This window comes from Zonotrichia leucophrys, chromosome 25 (assembly GCF_028769735.1).
Source record: "Zonotrichia leucophrys gambelii isolate GWCS_2022_RI chromosome 25, RI_Zleu_2.0, whole genome shotgun sequence".
NCBI lineage: Eukaryota > Metazoa > Chordata > Aves > Passeriformes > Passerellidae > Zonotrichia > Zonotrichia leucophrys.
The window spans coordinates 1,527,931-1,550,871 of record NC_088194.1 but is presented as its reverse complement, the minus strand read 5'-3'; the positions used below and the strand labels follow the sequence as shown (position 1 = coordinate 1,550,871).

The following is a 22,941-nucleotide window of genomic DNA, read 5'->3' as shown; positions in this document are numbered from 1 at the left end:
GGGCCAACACCGCCCCGTCCCTGCCCCCGCCGCCCGGGACCGCCGCCGTGCCCTCCCCCCCCTCCCCCGGATACGGGACACGGCACGATCTGCTCAGAACATTTTCTTTTTGTAAATTAAAAAAAAAAAAAAAGCTGTTTTGGTTTTTTTGGTTTTTTTTCGTTCAAGAACCATAAAATAATACCATTCGGCCAGATAGAAACGTGCCATAAGTTATCTAGCTCTATCCACGGCCCCTCCACCGAAATAACCCCAAAACCCTTCAAAATCCCCTCCAGCCCTCGCCAACACCCGTCTTAGAAGCTCCTCTTTGGTATCGCGTCCCTGGGAGCCCAGCAGCCCCAGAGGCTCCTCTGGGTCCCCGCTGCCCACCCACATTTCAGCAGTGCCGTCCCGCAGGAGCTGGAGAGGAGGAGGAGGAGGAGGAGGAGGAGGGGGGAAGCAGAGGCCGAGCGTTGCGCAAGACCACGCGTGGGAGTGAATCACGGCAGCCACCAAACCCCGGCCTCCCTGTGGTACAGAGCACTTCCCCTTTCCGACCCGGCACCCGCCGTCCTGGGGAACGCTGAGGAGGGTGACCTTCCTCCCCCTTTCTCCCTGTACCCAGCCAAGAAATGAGTCGCTTTGTAAACTCAGAGTATTTTTCCCTTACCTTTTTTTTTTGTTTGTTTGTTTTGGTTGCTATTTTGTGGGGGGGGTATTTTTTTTTTGTTTATATATAAAAAAAGACACGTGGGTGAAGGCCATGGAGAGGCCACAGTCCTCCCACAGCCCTGCACCTCTGGTAGGATACATTCATGTGCGATGGGGCGTTTGCACTCAGTGGGATTGAATACTGATGGAGGAGTGAATGGGGGGTGGGAGGGGGCTGATGTGATGACATCCATCCATCCATCCATCCATCCATCCATCCATCCATCCATCCATCCTCCTCGGAGGGACAGACTGTATTTTTGGCTAGAAGGCGACAGTCCAGACTCCTCCAAACCTCAGCACTGGCCCCCACATCACCTCTATCATGGGACCCTGCTGACAAGGGGCTTTGCCCTCGCCAGGGCCAGGGGCAGAGGAGGGGAGCCCCCAACTGCACAGGAGGGGATGTGACCCCCTCCAGCCTCACACCCTGAGAGTCTTGTCGGCCGCACCACTGGGGCTGCCAGCGCTGCTGCCCTCGCCACCCTTCTTCTTCCGCAGGGTGTCAATCCAGCTGGCGCTGGGGCGGGGGGCAAAGCTGGACAGTGCCAAGGAGCTGAGCCTCATGTTCTTGCCAGACATGATGAGCTCCCCGAAGCCCTCCTGATGGGAGAAGGCATAGCCAGAGCGGCGTGAGCCCGCGCGCCCCGCGTGCCGCATGCACCGGTGCTGCGTCTTCTGCTTCTTCCGTACCAGCTGAGTGTAACGAACCTGGGGACACAGGGCAGGCTCAGGGCCTGGGGAACCCCCTCTCCTCAGGGCTGGGGCCCTGTGAGAGCTCCTGCAGCCATGAACTCTCACCGTATCCGAGAGCTCTGGTTTCAGGTCCAGCTTAAGGAAGCGAAAGGCCACAACGGGCACGATACAGACGACGGCGGTGAGGGCGATGGTCAGCCAGACCGTGGGCTGGGCCAGCGTGTTCTGTGCGTTTCCTGGGGCAAGGAATGAACCCAGTGAGGGCCAGGCCAAGGCAGCAGCCTGCTGGGGGAGTAGGGGGCACACAGGGACTCACCCACAAAGCGGAACTGGTTGGGGAACATCCGGAAGAGGCCGTCGCTGTGCATGGTGAAGAGGATGGTGAAGTAGGCGGCCAGGCTGCCCCAGATGAAGAAGTGGTTGATGGCCGTCCAGAATCCTGTGTCTAACCCAATCTGGTGGGGGGGATGCAGGAAGAATCAGGGCTCAGGGGATGCCTGAGGTGCCCTGAGGGTCTGGGGCAGAGTCGCCACGTCCCTACCTGCACACTGACGACAATCACGAGGGAGGTGGCGACAGTGACGGCGAAGGACTGGTAGTCGGCCAGCTGGGCACCATCATCACGGGTGGCATCAGCAAAGACACCGTAGGGGATGAAGAACATGAGGATGGAGGTGTAGATGCCCTGGGCAATGCAGATGAAGAACTCCCGCTTGTTGAAGAGCAGGTTCAGCTGCCCAGGCTCGTAGAGTTTGGGGTACTCCATGCTGCGCTGCTCTGGCACATCCTGGGGGCATGAGCACCTCCCTTTAGCCCTGGGTGGGAGCAGCCTCCACCACAGCCCATGGAATGACATGGACAGCCTGACTTAGGCACCCAGGCAGCCCTTCTTCCCACAGGGTGGGTACAGACTCCTCACACACCCAGGGACCTCTCACTACCCCCCGCCATACCTGGTCAAACACACCCATAGCGAGCACAGGCAGCGACGTGTAGACAATGTTGTACAGCGTGATGAAGTACTGGTCATACACTGTCTGTATGGAACAGAGCACTCAGCAGGGCACAAACTTGCCCACCCTGTGCCCCAGCCAGCCCCCGAGTCCCTGTGCCCACAGCTGCAGGGACAGGAGAGCTGTCTCAGCCCGCCAGGACTGCCCACCCTGACCACAGGCTCCTCACACACGGCACGGTGGATGCCAGGCTGTGCCTCCTGGCTCAGGATGAGTTCCCACGGGGAGTCCATGGACCTGAACAGCTTCAGAGTCGAGGAGCCCTGCAGGAAAACCCTCCCCAGCTCTCAGTGAGAAAAGCCACCAACCCACCTGTGCTGAGAAGCCGCAGAAGAAGCCAAACCAGAAGTGGACCATGGTGAAGGCGAAGTTCTTATAGAAGAAGTAGCAAAGAAACTTGCACATGCGCAGGTAGGACCAGCGCCCGTGCACCAGGAGCAGGCGCTGCAGGAACTTGAACTGGGAGAAGGAGTAGTCGGAGGCCAGCACGGCCTGGATGCCTTCCTGCCCACTGATGCCCACCCCAATGTGGGCAGCTGTGGAGGGAAGGAGAGACAGGTAAAGAGAGGGCTGCCAGGAGCACAGGGGACGAGAGCAGCACCCCCAGCACAGGCACTTTGCTCCTGTGGGGCACAGAGGGGTGAGCACAGAAGCTCCCACGGGCCCCAGGACAGTGCAGGGGGGTGGCCTGTCTTCTCCTGTGGTCTCCCAGATCCCAGGCCTTACTCTTGATCATGCTGACATCGTTGGCCCCATCCCCAATGGCCAAAGTGACGGCTTTCTTGTACTTCTTGACCAGCTCCACCACCTGGGCTTTCTGCAGGGGTGTGACACGGCAGCAGATAACGGCCTTGCAGGCACACGCTGTCTCCAGGAATTCCACCTCCATGTCTGCCTCCAGTGCATGGGCCTGCAAGGAGAGCAAGGGACAGCTGGGACCATGGTGGCACAGCCAGGCCCTGTCCTGCCTGGCACTCCCAGGGCCCTACCAGGCTGTGCCCGTTGATGACCAGGGCGTATTCGCCCGCAATGGCTTCCAGCACTGAGGTAAGATTGGAGGAGAGTTTCTCCTGGTAGGAGAAGCCATTGCACACAGAACGTGATGCATCCATCATCTTCTCCCGGGCTTTCCTGAGAAGAGACGGGGAACAAGGTTCCATCTCAAGGCCTTTCCATAGCTCTAGCTCCCCCAGCCACAGCTGTGCCCCACACTGGCACTGTTCTGTGTCCTCTGCCCCCCAGCCCTCACCTTAGCTCCTCTCGCACCTCCAGCACAGTGTGGCCTGTCACCACAAACACCTCTGTCATGTCATCTGTCAGCATCTTGCAGGAGTAGCCGATGTTCACAGCTGTTTCTGAGGACAGGAAACCAGGGGCTGAGCCAGAGTCCATTCAGGAGAGAGCAGTGGATCCCAGGCAGGTAGAATCCAGCCCACAAACATCCTCATCTCCGGCCAGCACCTCAGCCATGCCTCACCCTGCTTGTCCCCTGTCAGCACCCAGATCTTGATGTTGGCCAGCGTCAGGATGGCAATGGTTTCGGGGACCCCCTGCTGCAGTTTGTCCTCGATGGCCGTGGCTCCAAGCAGCTTGGGGACCCAAATGGGTGGGAGGTCAGCAGGGGCTGCCTGCAGCCACCACCAGCCTCAGCCTCCAGCACACCTACCATCATATCATGCTCCACCTCATCGTAGAGCCGAGCCAGGTGATCCTCACGGGCTTCAGGGACACTGCCAGCTCGGTGAAGCCTCTCAGACCAGTCCTTGTAGTAGCTCTCCTCCAGGTCTCTGTAAGCCAGCACCAGTGTCCGCAGCCCCTCGCCAGCATACTCCTGCAAGAGGTCAGAGCTGGCTGTGCTGGAGACCCTGAGTGTGTCCCCAGAGCCCAGCAGTGTTCCTAGGGCAGGGCACAAGCCCAGCTCAGGCTCCTGGGCAGCCACTCTTTGCTCCCCACGCTGCCTGCAGGACCCTGTCCCACGCACATTGAGGTGGTCGGTGGTGATGCTGGTCAGCTCCTGGTTGAGGGGGTGCAGCCTCTCCAGCAGGATGGTGTCAGCACCTTTGCAGTACAGTCGGATCTTGCCCTCAGGGCTGCGCACTGCAGGGAGGAGGGGAAAAGAGAAGATGCCTGCCTCAGGGGTGCAGGAGCAGGATCTGCTGCTCTGACCCCCAGCCATCCACCTGCTGATGCCTCCACAGTCACATCCCCACCAGCGCTGCACCGCTCCCCCAGCACACCACAATGACCCCCATGTGCTGCAGCCCCATGTGCCCCTCCCAGCCCCTGTGCCGTGCCCAGGAGCTCACCGATGACAGACATGCGCTTGCGGATGTTGTTGAAGTCCAGGATGGCCAGCAGCTGGTAGGTGATGGCCTGGCCCAGCTCCTGCACTGTGATGGTCTTGGGCGTGCGGGACCGGAACACAAAGCCAAAGTTTCTGGCAGCTGTGACCAGCGCTCCCTCATCTGGGGACTGTGCCTTGTACAACAGCTCCCCTGTGGACAGCATGGGGGTCAGTGACAGTGTTTTGTGACCCACAGGGACAGATCCTGCCTCATGCCTACCTTCACTCTTCTCCTCAGACATGACTGTGTGACAGAGCGAGAGCAGGCGGAAGAACTCGTGCACGTGGAGGTCTCCCAGCTTGACAGCTTCCAGCAGGCTGGGGTCCCAGAACTGGAACCGTGGGTCCGCCAGCGGGTTGAAGGAGAAGTCTACAGGCTCTGGCCTCTGCAGGGGCAAAGCTGGGGTTACCCCCCTGTGGCACTTGGCATGGGCAGACACCAAACTGACAGCACCCTTACCTCTCCCAGCTCCGCCTTGTGACCCAGCATGTCCTGCACATCACCTGAAAAACAGGGCATGGAGTTAACTACGACAGAGACCCAACACCACAGCAGCTGCTGCTGCCCCACGACACTCTCACTAAGCCCCCTTGTTCCCTGACTGCCCCAAACAGAGGTGGGGAGCCCCAGGCTGGCTCTGGCACTCACCATAGCTGTGCCCATTCACAGAGCACTTGCTGAAGACCATGATATTCTGGGTGAGGGTGCCAGTCTTGTCAGAGAAGATGTACTCCACCTGGCCCAGCTCCTCGTTGAGGGTGGTGGTGCGGGCCTCGGCCGGTGTCCGGCGCTTGGCACAGTACATCTTCTTGTCCCAGTTGATGAAGTAGCTGTGCCCAAGCCGGATCACCTCAACGCTGCAGGGAGGATGGCTGGGTGTCACTGGGGCAGGGCAGCACACTGCTGAGCCAGCGACAGGCACACACATGCCCACCCCAGACCCTCAGTGCCCCGGGCACTCCAGCACCCCAGGTGCCCCCCATGGCTTGATAGCCCCCACACCCTTCCCAGGGGCTGGCCTGCAACCCATTCCTGCTGACAGCCACCGCTAAGCCAGGGCTGGGGACCAAGGCAATGCACCCAGGGGGAAGCCCATGGGGCTCCCCAAGCATCTCACACACCTACAAACCCTGAACCCCTCCCAAGCCCACAGGGCAGACAGCAATGAGTGGGAGGGGTGGAGGTGACACATTCTTACCTCGGGGCTAAGGGTGACAGAACCCATGCTGGGGAACGAAAAGAGAGAGAAATTAAAAGAGAGAGAGAAGGGGACAGTGCAGGAGCCTGGGAGCTGCAGGAGGGCAGAGCAAAATAGCCAGCGTGCAGCCAGGGCAGGGAGAGACGAGCAGCCAGACACAGCCAGGGGGGCCCTGAGGGACCTGTGGGGTCCTTAGGTCTTGGGGTGTCCCTGAAGGCAGACATGGCCTGTCACCAAGAGAGTAGCCCACACCCACCCACAGAACACACCGTTCTGCCTGTGGATCTCCATCCCTGTCTCCCCTCCCCAGAGGGCACCCCTAATTTCTCATACACCCCCTGCCCAGCCCCTCTGCCCCTTGCCCTACCTCACATAGAGCGAGATGGGCACCACAGTGTTGAGGATGATGATGTAGGACCAGAAGGAGAGGAAGCCAGAGAAGAAGGCACTGTGCACCCCCTCGTCCCAGGGCAAGTAGATCTGGAAGCAGACGCCCACCTCGTGCTCCCAGATGGCGTTGCCAATGGCCAGGATCACTCCCATGCACACCAGGAACCCAAAGATCTGGGGAAGGAACATGACATAAGAGCCCTGACTGGGTCAGAGCTCCCAGGGCTCCCAGGATCTCCCTCCTGCATACCCAGAGCACCAGAGTGTTCATCAGCCGGTCGATGCTCGTCCGCTTAAATTTGGTCCGGCCGCTGTTCTGCATCAGTTTTGTGTCAGGTCCTGGGGAGCAGGAAGGCATCAGGGGGTGTCTTTCCCTCCCCTGTGTGCAGCACAGCAGCAGCTGCTGCCTCAGCCCACCTGCAAAGATGACGAGGCCAAAGCACCACTCGGTGTTGCGCAGGACGCAGCCCCGCAGCAGCATGTTCTGGTTGCTCAGGGGGTACTTGTTGTCCTTCCAGTACAGTGTCCCACCAAACTTGTCCAGCTTGTTGTTGGGGGGTTCACAGATCACCTCACCTGGGTGCACAGTATGGCTCAGCTGGGACTTGCCTTCTCCACAGGGCCAGCTCCATCCCAGTGCTCCCAGCACCATCCCTGGCTCCCCAGAGATCCGCTTGGAGCCACAGAACGACAGTGCCACGTGGCTGGTCCTTGTCCACCAAGGGTGACAGAGGAGGAAAGGTGGGGGGCTGCCCTGTGGCAGAGGGCTGGGCACGGGCACTCACCATCAAAGCAAGCCAGCTGGCTGGTGTCCCCAAGCTCTGCGGTGACAGGGATGGCCTGACGCACCTTCATGTTGGTCTCTCTGCAGGCAGGAAGGCACCACACGGGTTAGAGACAGCCTGGCAGGGAGAGCCTTTGCAGGTGCTGCCAGCAGCTCACCCTCACTCCAACCCTCACTCCCACCTCTTGCCTCCCCTGGCCCCCCAAGGCGAGCAGGGACACCTACCCATCCAGCTCTGCAGTCTCTATGTAGCATAACCCATGGGGTTCGCTGCTGGAGAGGAGGAGGAGGTCAGCCTGCTGGGAGAGACTTGTGAAGGGTTGTGCCAACACTGGGGCTCCCCCACGCCTTCCCCAGGGAAGCTCCTGGCCCTTGGATGTCCTTGGAACTCCCTGGAGCATCTGCAAAGGCATTCCTAACCCCATGTGTCCTTTGCATCATGGCTCCAAGTGCCAAGATCCTCAGAGTTCAAAACGTGGCTCCACTTATGGCCCCAGCTCTCCAACCTAAATGCAACTTCCAGGTTGGAAGTCCCTAATGTCCCCACACTGGTCAGTTACAGAGGAGCACAAAAGCAAACTGGGAGTGGCACCACACCCTTCCATGGTCCCTGTGTGTCAGCCACCCCGCTGGAACCATGCTTGTCTCAGGGCTGCACTCACCGCCACAAACTGGTTGTTCTCCAACTTGATGATGTCTCCAACACGGACGTTCATCCACTGCTCCTGCCGAAGGCTGAAGAAGGGACAGCAAACTGCAGTCAAGCAGGAGCCCTGCCCTGCCCACTGCCACGTCCCACAGGGTCCCTGGCTCCCTGTGCACTGCTCTGTGCCCGTGACACTCACACTCCACCGATCAGGACCTGAGACTGCCGGTTGTTCACCTGGTTGTCGCTTTTATGGCGGAACTGGGAGCAGGGGGAAGAGACAGCGGTGTCAGCCTCTTGGGGATGGGGTGCTGCACTCCCCCAGCATCCCAAATGCCATGGCCCTGGACACTGCACCCCTGCACAGCATCCCAGTGGGCAGAGGGGTGCAGGGGGAACCACTCACGTAGTCATCGGTGGCATCTTTGACAGCTGTGATGGTTAAGACAAGAACCAAAGGCACGATGGTGGTAAACCAGGAGAGCGAAGAGATCTGAGGAATCAGCTGGGGACAGGGAACAGGAAATTACACAGGAACCAGCCAGCCCCAGGCCTATACTGCCCCTGCTCAAGGGTGCCAAATCTCCCCACTTCCAAAGTACGGCACTGCTTGGAGCCCTGCCGTATGTGCAGGCAGGGAAGGACTGCACCCACCTGCAGGATGAGGAGGAAGAGGAAATAGGTGTTGGCCACTTCCTGGAACTGCTCGAAGAGGTTGACAGGCAGGAAGGTGACAATGTTGTACTTGGAGGTCTTGATGCAGTTGCTCTAGGGACAGGTGGGGCAAGAAGGGGTTTACAGCTGCCAAGGCCCCATAACCCCCCAAGATGAGATCACTCTGGAGGGCAGGGGCTGTGGCTCACCATGCTCTTTTAGGGGGTCAGGCTCCTGTGCTACCTCTGGCAGCTTCCTTGGGAAGCCAGTTCCTCAGGCTCAGTCACCAGCTGGTACCCTGGGACCAGCCTCCTCCAGCAGCAGCACCTGGCCCCCACAAGGGTGACCCCAACCCAGACCCCCTTCTCCCCTCTGTGCAGCCAGCTCTGGAGCAGCCAAGGATAACCTCCAACATGGGGGGAGGTCAAGGTGAGCACTGCCCTTTCTTGACACCTTCAGAAGCTGCTCCATGATCCACACTGGGATGTGGGACCAGGCTGGGACCTGGGCAGAGCCAGAGGGTTCTGGGCCTTGGCCAGGGATGGGTGGGCTGAATCCTCCACACGGAGAGCACTGTGCCCGGCTGGCCCCACAGCTATATTGGCATTCATGTCATCAGCACCATTTTTCAGGGACAAACACCTATTTTGTAGTGATAACGCCTCCCCCCCCACCAAGATGTGGGTGATTCAGACCCCAGCCCCGCAGAGCTGCCCGAGGACCCCAGGAAGGGGCTCAGCCCCCCTCACTCACTGCGTACTGGAACTTCTCGTTGTACTCCCGCGCGTTGGCTCGCACTCGACGCTCTTCCTCTATAACACAGCACCCTGTCACCTCTATGCACCCCAACACCTCTGTAACTGCAGCCAGACAGCCCCAAAACCCTGAACCCTGACACCTCAATCTCCTATCCATCCTGAGAGCCAAGATAGTCACAGAATCTCAGAAGGCAGGGAACAGGGAGTCTCCCCAGCTGTGTTATGTGTCCTGTGCTCCCCCATGACAGGACCTGCACCCCTGCACACCTTCAACCCCAACCTTGCTTAACTGTACCTCCACTCCCAAATTCTGCATCCCCAGATCTCCCCAAGCCTGCAGTGCGAGACCCCTCAGCTCTACTCACCTGTACTCCCAGAGCCTCAGATTCTGCATCTCCCACATCCCGAGGTCAGCGGGCCCTTCCAGCCCAAAGACTGCACCCCCAGAGGACACCTCGGCTTCCTCAGCCCTGCTTTGCTGCATTCCTGGATCCCCAAAGCCCGCACTCTCAGCCCCGCTTAGCTGTAGCCCTGCATCCCCATCTCTGCACCCCCGGCCCCATTTCGGCTCCCCCGCTCCCACCGCCCCGCCGGGGTCGCGGAGCGGCTGCCACCCCTCGGACATCCCCAGGGCACGGCGCCGGCCCGGCCCGGTCCTCCCGCCCCACCGCGTTACTGAGGCAACGCCGCACCGGGGCCCGCCCGGGACCCACCCGGGCTTCCCGCGGGCCCAGCGCGGCGCCGCTTACCCGGGGCTCGGCGGGCCGCGCACCGCTCCATGTCCCGCGGCCCCGCAGCCCATGGGGAGCGGGCGGGCGGCCGGGCCGGGCCGGGGCCGCTGCCTCTGCCGCCGCCTCAGCTCCCCATGGCCGCGGCGGCGCCGGTCGGCGGCGGAAGTGAGGTGGGGGGCGCGGGGAAGCGGCGGAGCGCGGCCGCGGGGCCGGTGAGACTGCGGGCCCCGGCGGCGGCCTGGCCAGCGGGGCGGCTCCCGGGGAGCCCTGTGAGTCCGGGGGAGGGCAGAGACAGCCCCACGGGTTACCGAGGGCAGGGCCGGGGTCCCGGGGACATCCCCGCGTCCCATGGGGCAGCCCCACAGCAGCAGCTCGTGTCCCCCAGGCTGGGGTCCCCCTGCAGCCAGGCCTGGCTGGCCTTCCACCACATCCCTGCACCCCATGTCCACAGACAAGACACCCCGTGCTCTCAGGACTCTTTTAATGTTGTGATAGGGACTGTGGGGGACACTGTGCTGCTGGGGCTCTGTGGTGGGGGATACCCGGCAGGCTCTGTCTCCCCAGAGTCCCTTTCCTTGGGTGACCTCCCAATGTCTGCGCTGCTGATGGCGGTGTTGACCAGAACAATGGAGCCCTGCTCTGCCAGGGCCTCGCTCTTCTCCTCCGGGTAGTGGAAAGCCACGAAGAGCTGGTACAGGTACGTGCCCACGGCGGCGCCCAGCAGCGGTGCCACCAGTGGCACCCACCACCAACCATTGCCCCTGCTGAGGATGGGACAGGGTAGGGTTGGCATCATCCCTGCCATCCCCACCTTGCCCCCTTCCCTCAACCCACCTGAAGACCTCTGGGCCCCAGCCTGCCAGATAGGTGAAGAGCCGGGGCCCGATGTCCCGAGCAGGGTTCAGGGGGCAGCCACAGTTGGCCCCCATGGAGCACTCGATGGAGAGCACCAAGAGAGCCACAACCACTGGTTCCAGGCCCTTGGGGACAGGCTTGTTGCGGGGGTCCATGATGCCCATGACAACAATTATCAGCACCCCTGTGCCGATCACCTGCGAGGACAGCACAGCAGCTCAGCACCACGGGGACCGAGCGGGCTGGGAGGGGGCTGGGGGAGCTGACAGTGGCACCCACCTGGTCCAAGAAGCCATTGCCAATAGACACAAAGTCAGCAGGGTAAGTGGCGAAGATAGAGGCAGTTTCTTGGGGGCCAGTGACAGTAAGGGTCCCATTGCTATGGTGCCAGATGGCATCTAGGGGCAGAGGCAGAGCATGTACAAAAGCCTGGCCTCCCCAGTATCACCGTGGAGTTCCCCTGTCCAATGGTGTTCCTCCATACCATAGTAGACGATGTAAACAGCTCCAGCAGCTATGAAAGATCCCACAATCTGCACAGCCACAAAGATGGGAAACTTCCACCAGGGGAACTGCTCTATCAGGCACATGGCTAAGGAGAACGCCGGGTTCATGTGGGCCCCTGCAATGGAGTAGGGAGAAAGGCTGGGAGTGGAGGGTCCTGGGGGACTCAGAGCCAGGGGATAGCAAGAGCTGGGACCCCTTCCTCTGTCTCACCAGAGATTCCCCCTGCCGTGTAGATGCCTCCCATGACACCCAGGGCACCTCCCAGGTAGCTGGTCATGATATTCCCCTTGGTCTCATAGAAGGCAATCTTCTGTGCAGCGCTGGCCAGGGTGATTGTCTGGAGAAGAGGGAGCCCCACCTCAGTCCTGGTGGCCTCGTGCTGAGACCCTCCCAGTGCTGATACTGCAGGGCAGCAAGGCAGGGGCTGTGCTGGTGCTGCCCCCCTGGTTTTGCTCCCCAATACTTGGACACCAGACAGGGACTGGCAGGGAGGTGGTTATTGCCCTCACTTGTGGTTTTGATAGCAAAATAACCAAATTACAAGCAATTAAATAAACTGTTTTCTGTGGGGAGGTGTTGGGAAAGAGGTGCCATAACATAGATCCAGGGACACCATTTGCCATCATGCGATGTAGCCCAAAGGCTAAGGACAGCACCAGAGCCCCAACCTTTGCCTGCTCTGAGGCAGAAGGTATCAGGGCACACACTGCCCAGCACCACACCCTGATTGCACCGGAGCTGTGGCACATTGTGGACCATGCTGTGGGAACAGGGTCCAAGGGGGAGGACAGGCAGTGCTGAGTTGCACATTTGAGTGCGGCGCAGCCCCAGACCTTCCCAACCTCAAGGGGCAAGCAGCAGAACCCCAGGGACCCCTGGCACCTGCCACCACGACACCATCAGCCCTGTCACAGAACCCCAGGGACCCCTGGCACCTGCCAGCATGACACCATCAGCGCTGTCACACACACACGACATCCCCAGCCCCAACCCAGCTGCGTGCCCTGCTTACCATCATCACGAAGGTGGACAGCACCTCACCCAAGCACTCTCTCACCAGCTGGTTCCTGATGCGGAGCAGCCTCTGGGCTCTTGTCAAGAAAGAAGTGGTGCCCATGGTGCCAGCTGGGCAGAGGTAGCAGTGGCAGCGCTGGCAGCAGTGAGAGTGGTGTAGATGTCTAATTCGCAGCAGGTTTTATGAGCCCCACAGCCAGGTGGGTGATTATGTGCAGACTTTAAACCAATCATGGCTGCACCACGGGAGACGCCTGGCAGCGACCAGAGTCCTGTGTGTGGCCGGGGACACCGTGTGACAATGCTGCACCCCAGCAGGGCAAGGCCAGGTAGGAACACCCTGAGCCCCAAGTGGCCGTGGGGGAGCCACGACCTCGCTCAGGTGAGCAGGCACAGGTATTGCCTGGCCAGGAACCTCCTTTATCCCTGCCCAAGCCACAGCTGCAGTCAGCACTAATAAAGAGATCCTGGAAAGCTGCAGTCAACACTAATAAAGAGATCCTGGAAAGGCCTCCAGGCTGGGCCAGGCCCTCAAGAGTGCCCAGGGGAGGCATTAGCACAGCATGGGGCAAGGAAATGGGAGAGGGAGATAAGAAGGGAGCAGTGCAGGCACCGGAGCCTGGCAATCACCTGCACCCCTGGGGCAGCCCCCCAGAGTCATTCTGGTGGACAGGGGGAATCTGCCTCCAAACACATGAGATTCCAGTCTGAAGGAGCATGGAAGGTCACCGTTTAGCATAAATAGACTTTATTGCTCTGTACACACACACACTTGATCCCCACAGGGCTCCCTGTGGCTGTGCAGCGCTGCAGAAGGTGGACAGCCTCCAGCCCAGGCACCACTTCCCAGCAAGATCTGACCCATCTACAACAAAAACAGGTGGTGAGAAGAGGCTGCTGCCCACTGCCTGCTCTGACAGGCCTGGCAAGCCCAGGATCCCACCAGCCCACACCTGAAACACACGTGGGCTGCTCAATCAGGACTGGAAATAGCTACCAGCTCGAGAACCAGCGTCGGAGGAAGCTGCCCAGCGTAGATGAGGGGCCCAGGTTGGCAGCAGGAATCTCTTCTTGCTGTGGCCACGTGCCAGCAAACTGTGCCAGCTCCCCTGCGAGGGCAGAGAGAACTCCCTCAGTGGGGCCTCCATCCACTGTTTGCCCCCTCCCCAGAGCTCCACTCACGGTCATCCATGTTGAGCACCTCCTCGCGGTAGTCCTTGCTCTGCCCGTGCTCCCTGGTGGTGCTGATGAAGGCCTGGTCCCCTCTCCGCCGTGTCACCGTGGTCTCCCGGCGGCCCTGGCTGTCCTGCACGGTGCGGCGCTCCTCCACCGCCTGCGCACAGCACCAAGCCCTGAGAGACCCCCAGACCACGGGGACGGTGTCCCCAGGCCTCCCCCAGCCCTGCAGGGACACTCACCCCGTCAGGGAGAGTCACTGTGGTGACAGAGACGCTCTGGAAGTAAGAGTGGGACCTGGGCTCGTCGGGTCTCAGGATGGTGCCCAGCCCAGCGGAGGAGACCTGGGAGTCCAGGTCTAGGGGGAGAGGGAAGGTGGTGGCCGCAGTGCGGGGACACGCCCCGGAGGCTGTCCGGAGCAGGGAGGACCCCTCAGCCCCTGCTCCCAGCACCCACCTTGGTCTTCCTTGAGGGCGGGAGGAGCCCGGGGAGCATCTTCAAGCTGCAAGACAAAGCCACGCACCGCTGACGGCAGTGATGGGAAGAAAAGCGCGACACTGGGGCAGCACCGCACCAGCACAGAGCCGGCAGCCCAGACCCTTCACCCACCCCTAGGAAGGGTCTCCATGGCCGGGCCAGATCGCCGGAGCTCCCCGGGGCCGCGCTGGCAGGGGGACTGTCCGGCTGCTTCAGCATCGAGTCCCGCAGCGGTCGCCTTGCGCTGCCTTCCCCCGGGCCGGGCAGGGCGGGCTCTGGGCAGCACAAGGGTGTCGGTCAGGCCGAGGGGCTCTGAGCTGACCCCAGAATCTCGCTCAGCCCTTCCCGTACCCACCGAAAGGCTGCTGGGGCTCGGCCCAGAACCCCCCCAGGACGCCCAGGAGCTCGCCCATGTCCCGGAACAGCTCCTCGAAGGCGCCGCGGGAGGAGCCAGGGCTGTACCCGAAGCCGAAGTCCTGGGGGGGCTGCGACATGGACGGGCCGCCATCCTCCTCCTCATCCTCCTCCTCGTCCCACGCCGCGCCGCCGAACAGCGGGTCCCGGGGTCTGCGGGACGGCGGCAGTGAGGGACCGGACAGGCCGGAGCAAGCGGGACAGGGCCGGGGCCGGTGGGGCAACGGGCGGTTGAGAGAGGGACAGGTGCGGGCGAGGCCGGGGGCACCCGGGGGACGGGCGGGGTCCCGGTCACCTGCACCGTCCCGGGAAGCCGAAGAAGCCGCGGAACACGTCGTAGAAGCTCATCCCGCTCCGGGGCCCGCCGGGGCCCTCCAGGTCCCGCTACCCCGTCCCGACCGGGTCGCGCTGCCGCCAAGCGCCGCGGCCGTAAAGCGCCGCCGGCTGTCGTGAGGCGCTGCGGCAGCGCGGCCGTCCCGTGTCCCACCCGGGTCCCGAGAACCGCACGGGCCGGAACCGCCCTGGTGTGAGCGGCCCGGGCCCCCGAGAGCCGCACGTGCCGGAACTGCCCCGGTGTGACCGGTCCAGATCGCCGAGAGCCGCAGGGACCGGAGCTGTCCCGGTGTGACCGGCCCAGGCCCCCGAGAGCCGCACGGGCCGGAGGCGCCCCGGTGCGATCGGCCCCGCGGGCCCGCGCTGTTCGCACCAGCTACCCCGTGGAGTGCCCGGGCCTCCGTGGGGGCCGTGCGGGCTGGCGGGGTCCTGGGCTCCGGCAGAGGCCCCTGCGCTACCCCAGCCCCACGCGGCCCCGGAGGGCTCCAGCTGTGCCCCGGCAGCGAGGGGAAAGGCTCGGCGGGCACTGCAGGACCGGGCACTGCTGTTCCAGTGTCTCACTGCCCTGCCCAGTGCCTGTGAAAACCCCCCCGGCCTGCCCGGTGGGGACGGGGGGCTGGGGAGAGCAGCCCTGAACCCCCAAAAGGAGGAGCAGCAGCACCAGAGCAGTGGGGACAGAAGGCAGAGCTCATTGGGAAGCAGAAATGAAGGGTGAGGGTCTCAGAGAAGGGAGGGCATCATCCCTGTGCTGGCATCTTGCTGCCCAGCATTGCAGCTGGGAAAAGGAAAATCCACAAAATGAGGGGACAAAAACACCAGCAAGAAGCTGGAGAGGGGTGGGGGAAGCGCTGCCCCCACTGCCCAGGGCCACCCAACCCCCTGCACCAAAAATAGGGAACGAGGCTGAGAAGGTGGAAAAAATACACACATCACTTTGTGATCTTTATTCTCTTCAGTAAATCCCCGCTTGGGGCTGCAGCTGAAGGGATCAGGTGGAACTGAAAAATACAAGATCTGGACTGCATAGAAAAAACCAAAAATAATACCCCCAAAAAACCAAACCAAATCAAACAAAACCCCACAAAACAAAACAGGGAAAAAAAAAAAAGGAAAAAAAAAAGAAAATAAAAAAATCCCCAACCCAAAAGCAGAAGATACTTACAGCGTGCAAGCAGGGCAGGACCTGCACTCTGGGCCCGTGAGGATGGAGGGACGCAGATGGAAAACATAAAATACCAGGGGGGACCCCTCGGCGGGGTGGGGGAGAAATGAGAGAACTAGAGGACAGCATGGGGTTTTTGTTTTTATATACAAGACACATTTATCCATTAAATTTAGAACACGGTACAAAAAAAACACTTCAACTAATTAATCTTACAATGCTGCTCATATCAATTACTGGTCTTAATCCTAATAATAAGGGGGTTTGCTGTAGGCGACTCGCAGCTTCCACTCCTTTGGATTTGAGAGATTCTGGGGCAGCTGGATGGGAGAGGGGATAGAAAGGAGTAAAAACCAAAAAAGGCCCCTACGGCAAACGGTTCAGATCTGAATGCGGAGAGAGAGAGAGAGAGAAAAAAAAAAAGAAAAAAAAAAGAAAAAATACAAATTCTATATTACATACAACAGGAAAGTGGCTGAAGACAGACAACGCAGAGGCGCCTGCGGCCTGCCCTGCGGGGCCCTGCTGGGCTGGGGGCCCGGGCGCTCCCCGCCGCAGGGTTCTCTCCTCCCTGGGGTCCTTCCTCATCATCGGGGGCACTGGGATTCTCTTCTGGAAGCGAGTGGTGCCGAGGGCCCGGCCTCAGTTGGCGCCCCAGCTGTAGCTGTTGTAGGCAGACTTGTTGGCCTGGGATTTCTGGGGGATGGAGCTGCCTTGGCTGCGCTGCCCGGAGCCGCTCTGCGGGAAAGGGCAGAGGAGAGGGTGGTGAGTGCAGGGAGGCAGCCCCAGCCTGCCCCACAGGGTAACACGGGCACACCTGGGCCCCTGGCCAGGTGCTCTGGGCAGCTGCTGATCCTCCTGGGCCCAGCTCAGCTCCCTGGCACTGGGGCAGCCTCCAGCACCTCGCAGCTGTGCCCCAGCACCCTCCCTTGGCTGTACACCTTGCTCCGGGCCAGCACACACAGGGCTGGGGGCAGCAGGGAGAGAGGAGACAGGGAAGGGTCGGTGTGGGTCGTGTCTGCTCATGGCTCTGTTTGTGTGTCTGTGTGTGCACATACTGCCTGAGGGCCTCTCTCCTCTCCTACCAGGGACATGGGGGAGAAGGAAGGGGCTGTGTGATCCTGGGGAGCCTTAGGGGCAGGGGCAGAGCCCACAGCAAGTGCAATGCATTTTCAGAGAGTTCATTACCTGATCTTCCTGCTGGCGTTGGCAGCACAGTATCATCTGCAAATATGGAAGCTGTTGCAGTACCAGGATATGTAAAATAAAGGGACAAACTATGACAATTGAAATCCATGGTTAGACTTGAAAGCTCCTGCAGGGTCGGGGCTGTGGTGAGGAACCCCTTTGGTGCTGGCCTGTGGAGCTGCCCCTCTGAGGATGGGGGAGGTTGGGGTGCCCCAGATGAGGGGGCACTACCTGGCCATAGCTGGAGCAGCCCGGCAGCAGGGGGGTTGTGCTGAGCACCCACCCTGGCAGAGCACACCCCAGGCCTTCCTCCTCACCTCATCATCCTCCTACAGGCCCTGTGTGTATGTGCAGGTGTGAGCATGTGCCTGTCGCTGCATGTGTGCGCCGCAGAGCATGAGGGAGGGAGGGACAGAAGGACCAGGGAAGCCAAGGGGGAGCACGAGCCCTAGGAGATGGCCCAGCAAGGGGCTGGGGTGCCAGGGGCACTGCTTACCTGCCCATCCTGCTGCAGGTGGTGGTGGAGGATCTGCGAGTGAGGCTGCTGATGCGGGGTCAGGATGTGCATGAAGGGGGTCGGGGGGTACGCCGCCGCCGTGGCGGGGTTGATGGGGCCACCACTGCCCAGAGCTGAAGGCAGGTTGAAGGAGGCTGCTGGGGTTCCAGTGTGAAATCCCTGCTTCTCGAAGGATTGCTGAGGAGGAGATGCCAAAGGCAGGATAAGGACGGGGAGCCAGGCTGGCAGTGTGCCCCTCCCATCTCTACACCTCACAGGCCCACAGTCAGCCTGTGGTACACAGAACAGATAAGAGTCTCTTCCCATGGCTCTTTCTGGGCTTGGAATTGCTGTAAGCTGGGAAATGTCAAGCACTTCCCTTCTCCCTGGCTGTCTGATCCAAGGGGAAGAAACCTCACTGACCAGAGAGGCTGTCTCAGAGCTTGGCTTCTCCTCCCCAGCAAGGCAGGAAGCACACAGACACTGACCTGAGTTTTGGAGTAGACAGAGCCCGAGATGTCTGGCACGCCTGTATTACTGGATGTCACGGATACACCTGGGCAGAAGGAAGGGAGAGGTGGGTGTTAGGCAGCAGCCAGTGGGCCAGCATGAGCTGCTTGCTGCTAACACCTGCTGGAGAGCTCCAGTGATCAGAGATATGCAGACAGACTGGCCTGTATCACAGATATTTTATGAAAAATCCTTTCTTTAGGATTTTTCCTCTTGAGAAGCTGAGAGGCCTCAGGAACAAAATGTAAACAATGCTTATCTGCTGCTGTGGAATGCAACAAGTAGATCTGTGATTAGTCTCATGCAGTTGTTTCTAATTAATAACTAATCACAGTGAGCTGGCATGGACAGAGAGTCCAAGCCACAAGCTTTTGTTATCATTCTTCTTTCTTTTGCTATTCTTAGCCAGCCTTCTGATGAAATCCTTCCTTCTATTCTTTTAGTATAGTTTTAGTATAATATATATCATAAAATAATAAATCAAGCCTTCTGAAACATGGAGTCAGATCCTCATCTCTTCCCTCATCCTCAGACCCCTGTGAACACAGCCACAGGCCTGGGCATGACCACATGCAAAGCACCCATAGAAGTTATTTTGCTCTGGACACACACAGTTTCAAAATGCCTCCAGAAACCAGCTGAAGGGCAGGCTGCCACCCAGAGAAACACATGGGAAACAGCAGGTCTGAGGAGAGCTGGAGAACACAATGGACAGACAGGGAAACAAACCCACAGCAGCAAAAACAACCCAAAAGCTCCTCTGGTGTAAAACAGACAATTGCATGGAAAGGCAACTCAGCTGTAGGCTGGGATGGCTGGTGCAGTGACTGACAACACAAGCCCCATGGGGTGTTGGCTGTCCATAAAAAAGGGTGGCTCAGAGGACACCTCAGCCATATTTAATGCCTGGAAAAAAGTGCTGAAATGAAAACAGTTTGAAGGACTCAGCACCAGGTGACCTGGAATAAAACTGAATTACCTTCTCAAAGAGAAAACACTATCTTGAAGGGCTCTAATGCAGTTAAAAAAGTGACAGAAGGAATTTAAAGACTGGCAGAGGGAGCCAGATGCAGCCCTGCATAAGTCAGCCAGACACCAACCAAGTACCAAGACAGGCAGCAGGTTCATGACCTTCCTGCATCTTTGCATCAAGGACACTTCCTTAGAAAGTGTCTGCCAAACACTGGTGGGAAACAAGCTCAAATCCAGAACAATTGCTGTTCTGTTAATCACATCTGGCAGATAAAAAACCAACAAACCAAACCACTGAGCAGCTTAACCTTCTGAGGGCCCAGACAGCTGATTGTGGGGCACAGAGGAGGGCATGAAGTGATCTGTAACCCCAAAACCTGCCCCAGACCCGGATGCAGAACAATCCTGTGCCTTTCTATGAATAACCAATCTCCTTGGGAGCAGCATCCCTGGAATTTTTCTCCATTACTGCTGTAAGACAGCAGTCCCTATCACAGCCAGTAAGCAAGCATGAAGTGATCTGTAACCCCACGGCAGAATACATCCCAATTTCCGGGAGCAGCAATCCTGGCCTGGGATACTTTTCGCTAATTTTTACTGCTGTAAGACAGCAGTCCCTATCATAGCCAGTAAGACTGGGAGCAGCCCTGCTGCTGTGGAAAGTGTTTTTGTGGGTCTCTTACCAGTGCTGTACCCATGAGAGCCATAGCCACTGGGCTGCTGGAAAGGGGTTGCTGATGCATTGACGCTGACATTCACACCATGCTGCTTGGAAGAGGTAGGAGCAACCTACAGAACGGAGAGGAACAGAGTGAGCAGAGCCTTTGCTGGGCCACCCTTCTGCCCCAATCCCACACTCTGCCCCTGGGAACTCACAGGGAACACGGCGGGCCCGTACTGGAAGGTGCTGGGGAGCCCTGGTACCCCTGTGTAGTATGGCAGACTGGTGTAACTGTAGCCAGGAGGCAGCGCCGGGTTCAGGAACGTTTGCTGCGTGGTGTGGTGGGTCTGGGTCTGGCTCTGCTGAGGCTGAGCCAGAGTTGTTGCAGGAGCAGGGGAAGAGGCATCACCACGGCCAAATTTTGTTAAATCACCTGAAATAGAGGAGGTGAGAGTGAGGAACAGATGTTAGTCAGATCCTGGGCTGCTTCAACTCAGCCCAAAGGTGAGCCAGTCTTTTGATAAACAGTGACTTCAGTCACACCCCCCTCCCCCCAAGGACTGTGGTCCTCAGACTTTTGCACACTGATAAGGTGAAGCTATTAATTGCTCCTTGGCTCTAACAGGACTGCAGAGGCAAAGGGAAGCCACTGGCACTGGATAAACCTGCTAGCAGAGCCCGATTTCAGAGCTGTCTCTCTCCATGCACCACCAGCAGGACTGAACACAACCCAGACCCTTGCCTGGGCTGTGCAGGGCTTGGCTGCAGGTTCTGATCTTGATGAGCATTTGCCTGGCTCACCCATGCAAACACACTCTCCTATTCAAAGCTCATAGAGCTCTGAGCTTTCAGCCTCAGCTGGGCAAAAGCACTTCCACACAAAGCAGCTCCTGCCAAAGCTGAGGAGAAGTGGTGCTGGAAAAAGAGTGAACCTCCAAGTGCAACAATTCCTAAAGCATGTGAAAGCTCAGTCACTGCCCACTGCAGACTGACAGTGTGTTAACCAAGGTTACCAAGGTCAGTGTGAGGTCATAAACCCAACTGGGTGCTTGGCTTGAGTTTGACAGGTCTCAAATTTCTCACTTGCTTTCTCCCTGAAACTGTCCCATATAAAAAAATTAATTTCTCCATATTTTGTGTTTCTTTCCATTTTTACTCTCAGTGCTTGAGAAGCACTGCTTACCACCTGGAAATCAGTCCCTCAGCTGTAGGCCTTGAATCTTTCAGCCCTTCCTCACTCCCTTTCTAGCTGCCCCATTAAGTCCTACTTTGCCCACCTCTTCCCAGTATCAGACCTTGACACAAAAAATGCTCAAAGGGAAAGCAAGAATTTAGCTGTGAGAAGCATGCTCCAAACCAAAAGCAGTGCAGGAGCACAGTGCAGGTGCAGAGGTAGCTCCAGTGGACAAAGACACAGGACAGTGGTAGGAGCAGCACAAACCCTGATGGGATGGGAATCAGAGCAGTGTTTTTCCCTACCAGAGTATGGATTGCTGCTCAGGCTGCCATCTCTTCCAGTCAGTGGTGTGGTGGGTGTAGGGAATGGGATGCTGTAGTAATCCTGATGAATAAAAACAAAAGAAGACATTTTTATCAGCTCTGTCCAAAGTGCAAAGCAGTATATTTGGGAGAGAGGGATTTCTGTACTGCAGCTGCAAGATATGTCTGAGCATTGCAGTCCAACCAGCCACATCAGGCTGATCATAACCTACAGCAGCCCCAGGTTTTTGTAGCATGTACCTTCCCCCTCATCTGGCTATTAGAAGAACCAGATAAGGTCTACTGGTATGCAGCTCTTAAACTGGCTGGACTTTCCCCCCCTCTTCACAATAAAATGGACATGTCCTGTTGCTAAATAAAGCCCATTCTCATCAGGTATTTAGTCACTGGCTCTGTCAGGGATCAGAGGTGAATCTCTCTAATAGCCCTGCTGTTGGAACTCGTGCTCCTTGGCTCCAACAAGGAACACTGCTGCATGAGCAACTCGTGCAGGCAGCTCCCCATGTGCCAAGGAGCAACTGATTAACTCCTCACTGCTGCTGCAGAGGTGCATCCACTCAGCACTCCATCGTGCCAGCTCTTAAGCTTTGTCTCTACCCAAGCAGCACCAGTGGAAGTGGCATGTCCTTGTCATTCTGCAGTACTCACCAACGGGAATCTCGTCTGGAGCATTTGCAAGTCATCATATCCATACACCTGTGGCTAGAAAAAGAGCCAGAGATGACATTGGGGACATGGACAACATAAGGATTTTAGATTAAACGTTTAGATAAACATGAGAGAAAGCCAGAAGCAGCCAGTCAGCAGCCACCAGGTGCAGGCAGCCAGCCTTGACACAGGCTGATGCTGCCAGAAGTTCCTCTGAGCTGCTCAAAGGAAAGTGCTCCAGAGCACAAAGCCACTCTACAGTTTTTCCCTAGAAATCATCCCAAAACTGAAACCTGTCCTCACCTTTAGGGGAGGATGTGACACACACCCCTAGACTTTGTGGCTCTTGCTACCCTTGCCCTGAGTGCCCTTTGTCACACCATATTTCTAACACAGCTCTATGCTTCCACACACTGTGCTCTGCCCAAGGGCTCTTAAAAGGCTGGAGAGGCTGCAGAGAACAGACTCTGCCCTGGGGTGATCACAACACACATTTACCTCCACGAGCACATGGAAATCATGGAAAAAACCAGCAGGTCCAAACTCTGCCTGTCCAAGGCAATCCTGCTGGGCTGTCACAGTTTTGAGTTTCCCCACTATGCTACATCCATCCCTCCCTGCTGCAGAGGGAGCTGGGACACCACTGCAAAGTTCCACTCACCGGGTAGGCATGTAGCAAGCCTGGAGCCATGATGTATGGATTAGGCAACAACGGTGGGACTCCAGGAGGGAGATTGGGAGGGGCTTTTCCTGAAAAAGGAGGAGAAAGGAAAAGTTCCACAGTGAAGCAAACAGCAGATACTCGCTCTCTTAGCCCCCACACTTTTCTCTGGGACAGTACCTGATGTGGTTGCAACAGAGCTGCGAGTTGAGGCCGTCACTGTGGAGTTGCTGCTGAGGCTGAGGCCCAGGCTGCTGACACTGCTGAGGCTGGAGGACACACTGACAACTGGTGGGGCAGCTGACACCGTGCTGGAGGAGGTGGAGAAAGTACTAGCAGAAGAATGGAGGCTTGCTTCACTCTCCACACTTGTGTGCTAAGGAGGGAAGGGAGGAGAGTCAGGGGATCAGAGAGATGGAACCAAGTGCACAGGTAGCACAGGACATTCACTGTGCAGAA

General features: G+C 58.6%; 4 protein-coding genes across 10 annotated transcripts in view; all 4 read right to left on the bottom strand.

Annotated features, from left to right (window-relative positions):
* Nucleotides 1-638: 638 nt before the first annotated feature.
* ATP8B2 (ATPase phospholipid transporting 8B2) lies at nt 639-10,080 on the bottom strand. 4 transcript variants are annotated; one of them, XM_064732362.1, is made up of 27 exons: nt 9,927-10,080; nt 9,173-9,231; nt 8,420-8,533; nt 8,172-8,270; nt 7,965-8,026; nt 7,782-7,854; nt 7,345-7,418; nt 7,121-7,200; nt 6,753-6,911; nt 6,586-6,674; nt 6,313-6,509; nt 5,396-5,604; nt 5,207-5,250; nt 4,967-5,132; nt 4,709-4,897; nt 4,384-4,499; nt 4,069-4,233; nt 3,880-3,991; nt 3,652-3,757; nt 3,392-3,533; nt 3,129-3,312; nt 2,715-2,938; nt 2,343-2,426; nt 1,931-2,176; nt 1,706-1,844; nt 1,495-1,625; nt 639-1,404 (listed from the first exon to the last, which is right to left on the bottom strand). In XM_064732362.1, the coding sequence occupies exons 1-27, from the start codon at nt 9,955-9,957 to the stop codon at nt 1,117-1,119; spliced, it is 3,582 nt and encodes a 1,193-aa protein (XP_064588432.1). In that variant the 5' UTR covers nt 9,958-10,080; the 3' UTR covers nt 639-1,116. The 4 variants fall into 4 exon arrangements, with proteins under 4 accessions (XP_064588432.1, XP_064588433.1, XP_064588430.1 ...); XM_064732363.1 differs by having other exon boundaries at nt 7,345-7,415; XM_064732360.1 differs by lacking the exon at nt 9,927-10,080 and adding an exon at nt 9,543-9,705 and having other exon boundaries at nt 9,180-9,231.
* A 292-nt stretch (nt 10,081-10,372) lies between these two features.
* Nucleotides 10,373-12,884, bottom strand: AQP10 (aquaporin 10). The gene is made up of 6 exons (XM_064732630.1): nt 12,283-12,884; nt 11,481-11,607; nt 11,248-11,385; nt 11,043-11,161; nt 10,743-10,960; nt 10,373-10,672 (listed from the first exon to the last, which is right to left on the bottom strand). Exons 1-6 carry the CDS (start codon nt 12,385-12,387, stop codon nt 10,378-10,380), a joined length of 1,002 nt encoding a protein of 333 aa, XP_064588700.1. The 5' UTR covers nt 12,388-12,884; the 3' UTR covers nt 10,373-10,377.
* Nucleotides 12,885-13,015: 131 nt separating this feature from the next.
* Nucleotides 13,016-14,790, bottom strand: HAX1 (HCLS1 associated protein X-1). Its single transcript, XM_064732631.1, has 8 exons — nt 14,647-14,790; nt 14,293-14,504; nt 14,070-14,212; nt 13,917-13,962; nt 13,703-13,818; nt 13,467-13,617; nt 13,238-13,393; nt 13,016-13,149 (listed from the first exon to the last, which is right to left on the bottom strand). The coding sequence occupies exons 1-7, from the start codon at nt 14,697-14,699 to the stop codon at nt 13,278-13,280; spliced, it is 837 nt and encodes a 278-aa protein (XP_064588701.1). The 5' UTR covers nt 14,700-14,790; the 3' UTR covers nt 13,016-13,149; nt 13,238-13,277.
* A 1,184-nt stretch (nt 14,791-15,974) lies between these two features.
* UBAP2L (ubiquitin associated protein 2 like) overlaps nt 15,975-22,941 on the bottom strand; it is a 29,970-nt gene continuing 23,003 nt past the window's right edge. For 3 of the 4 annotated variants that reach the window (XM_064732626.1, XM_064732629.1, XM_064732627.1), the window contains 9 exons: nt 22,663-22,858; nt 22,483-22,571; nt 21,822-21,875; nt 21,153-21,234; nt 19,889-20,106; nt 19,696-19,801; nt 18,019-18,086; nt 17,531-17,728; nt 15,975-16,584 (listed from right to left, as the gene is read on the bottom strand). In XM_064732626.1, the coding sequence (XP_064588696.1) occupies nt 16,489-16,584; nt 17,531-17,728; nt 18,019-18,086; nt 19,696-19,801; nt 19,889-20,106; nt 21,153-21,234; nt 21,822-21,875; nt 22,483-22,571; nt 22,663-22,858 (1,107 nt within the window). In that variant the 3' untranslated portion in view covers nt 15,975-16,488. The remainder of the gene's footprint in view (nt 16,585-17,530; nt 17,729-18,018; nt 18,087-19,695; nt 19,802-19,888; nt 20,107-21,152; nt 21,235-21,821; nt 21,876-22,482; nt 22,572-22,662; nt 22,859-22,941) is intronic. The other variant, XM_064732628.1, reaches the window with a different exon arrangement.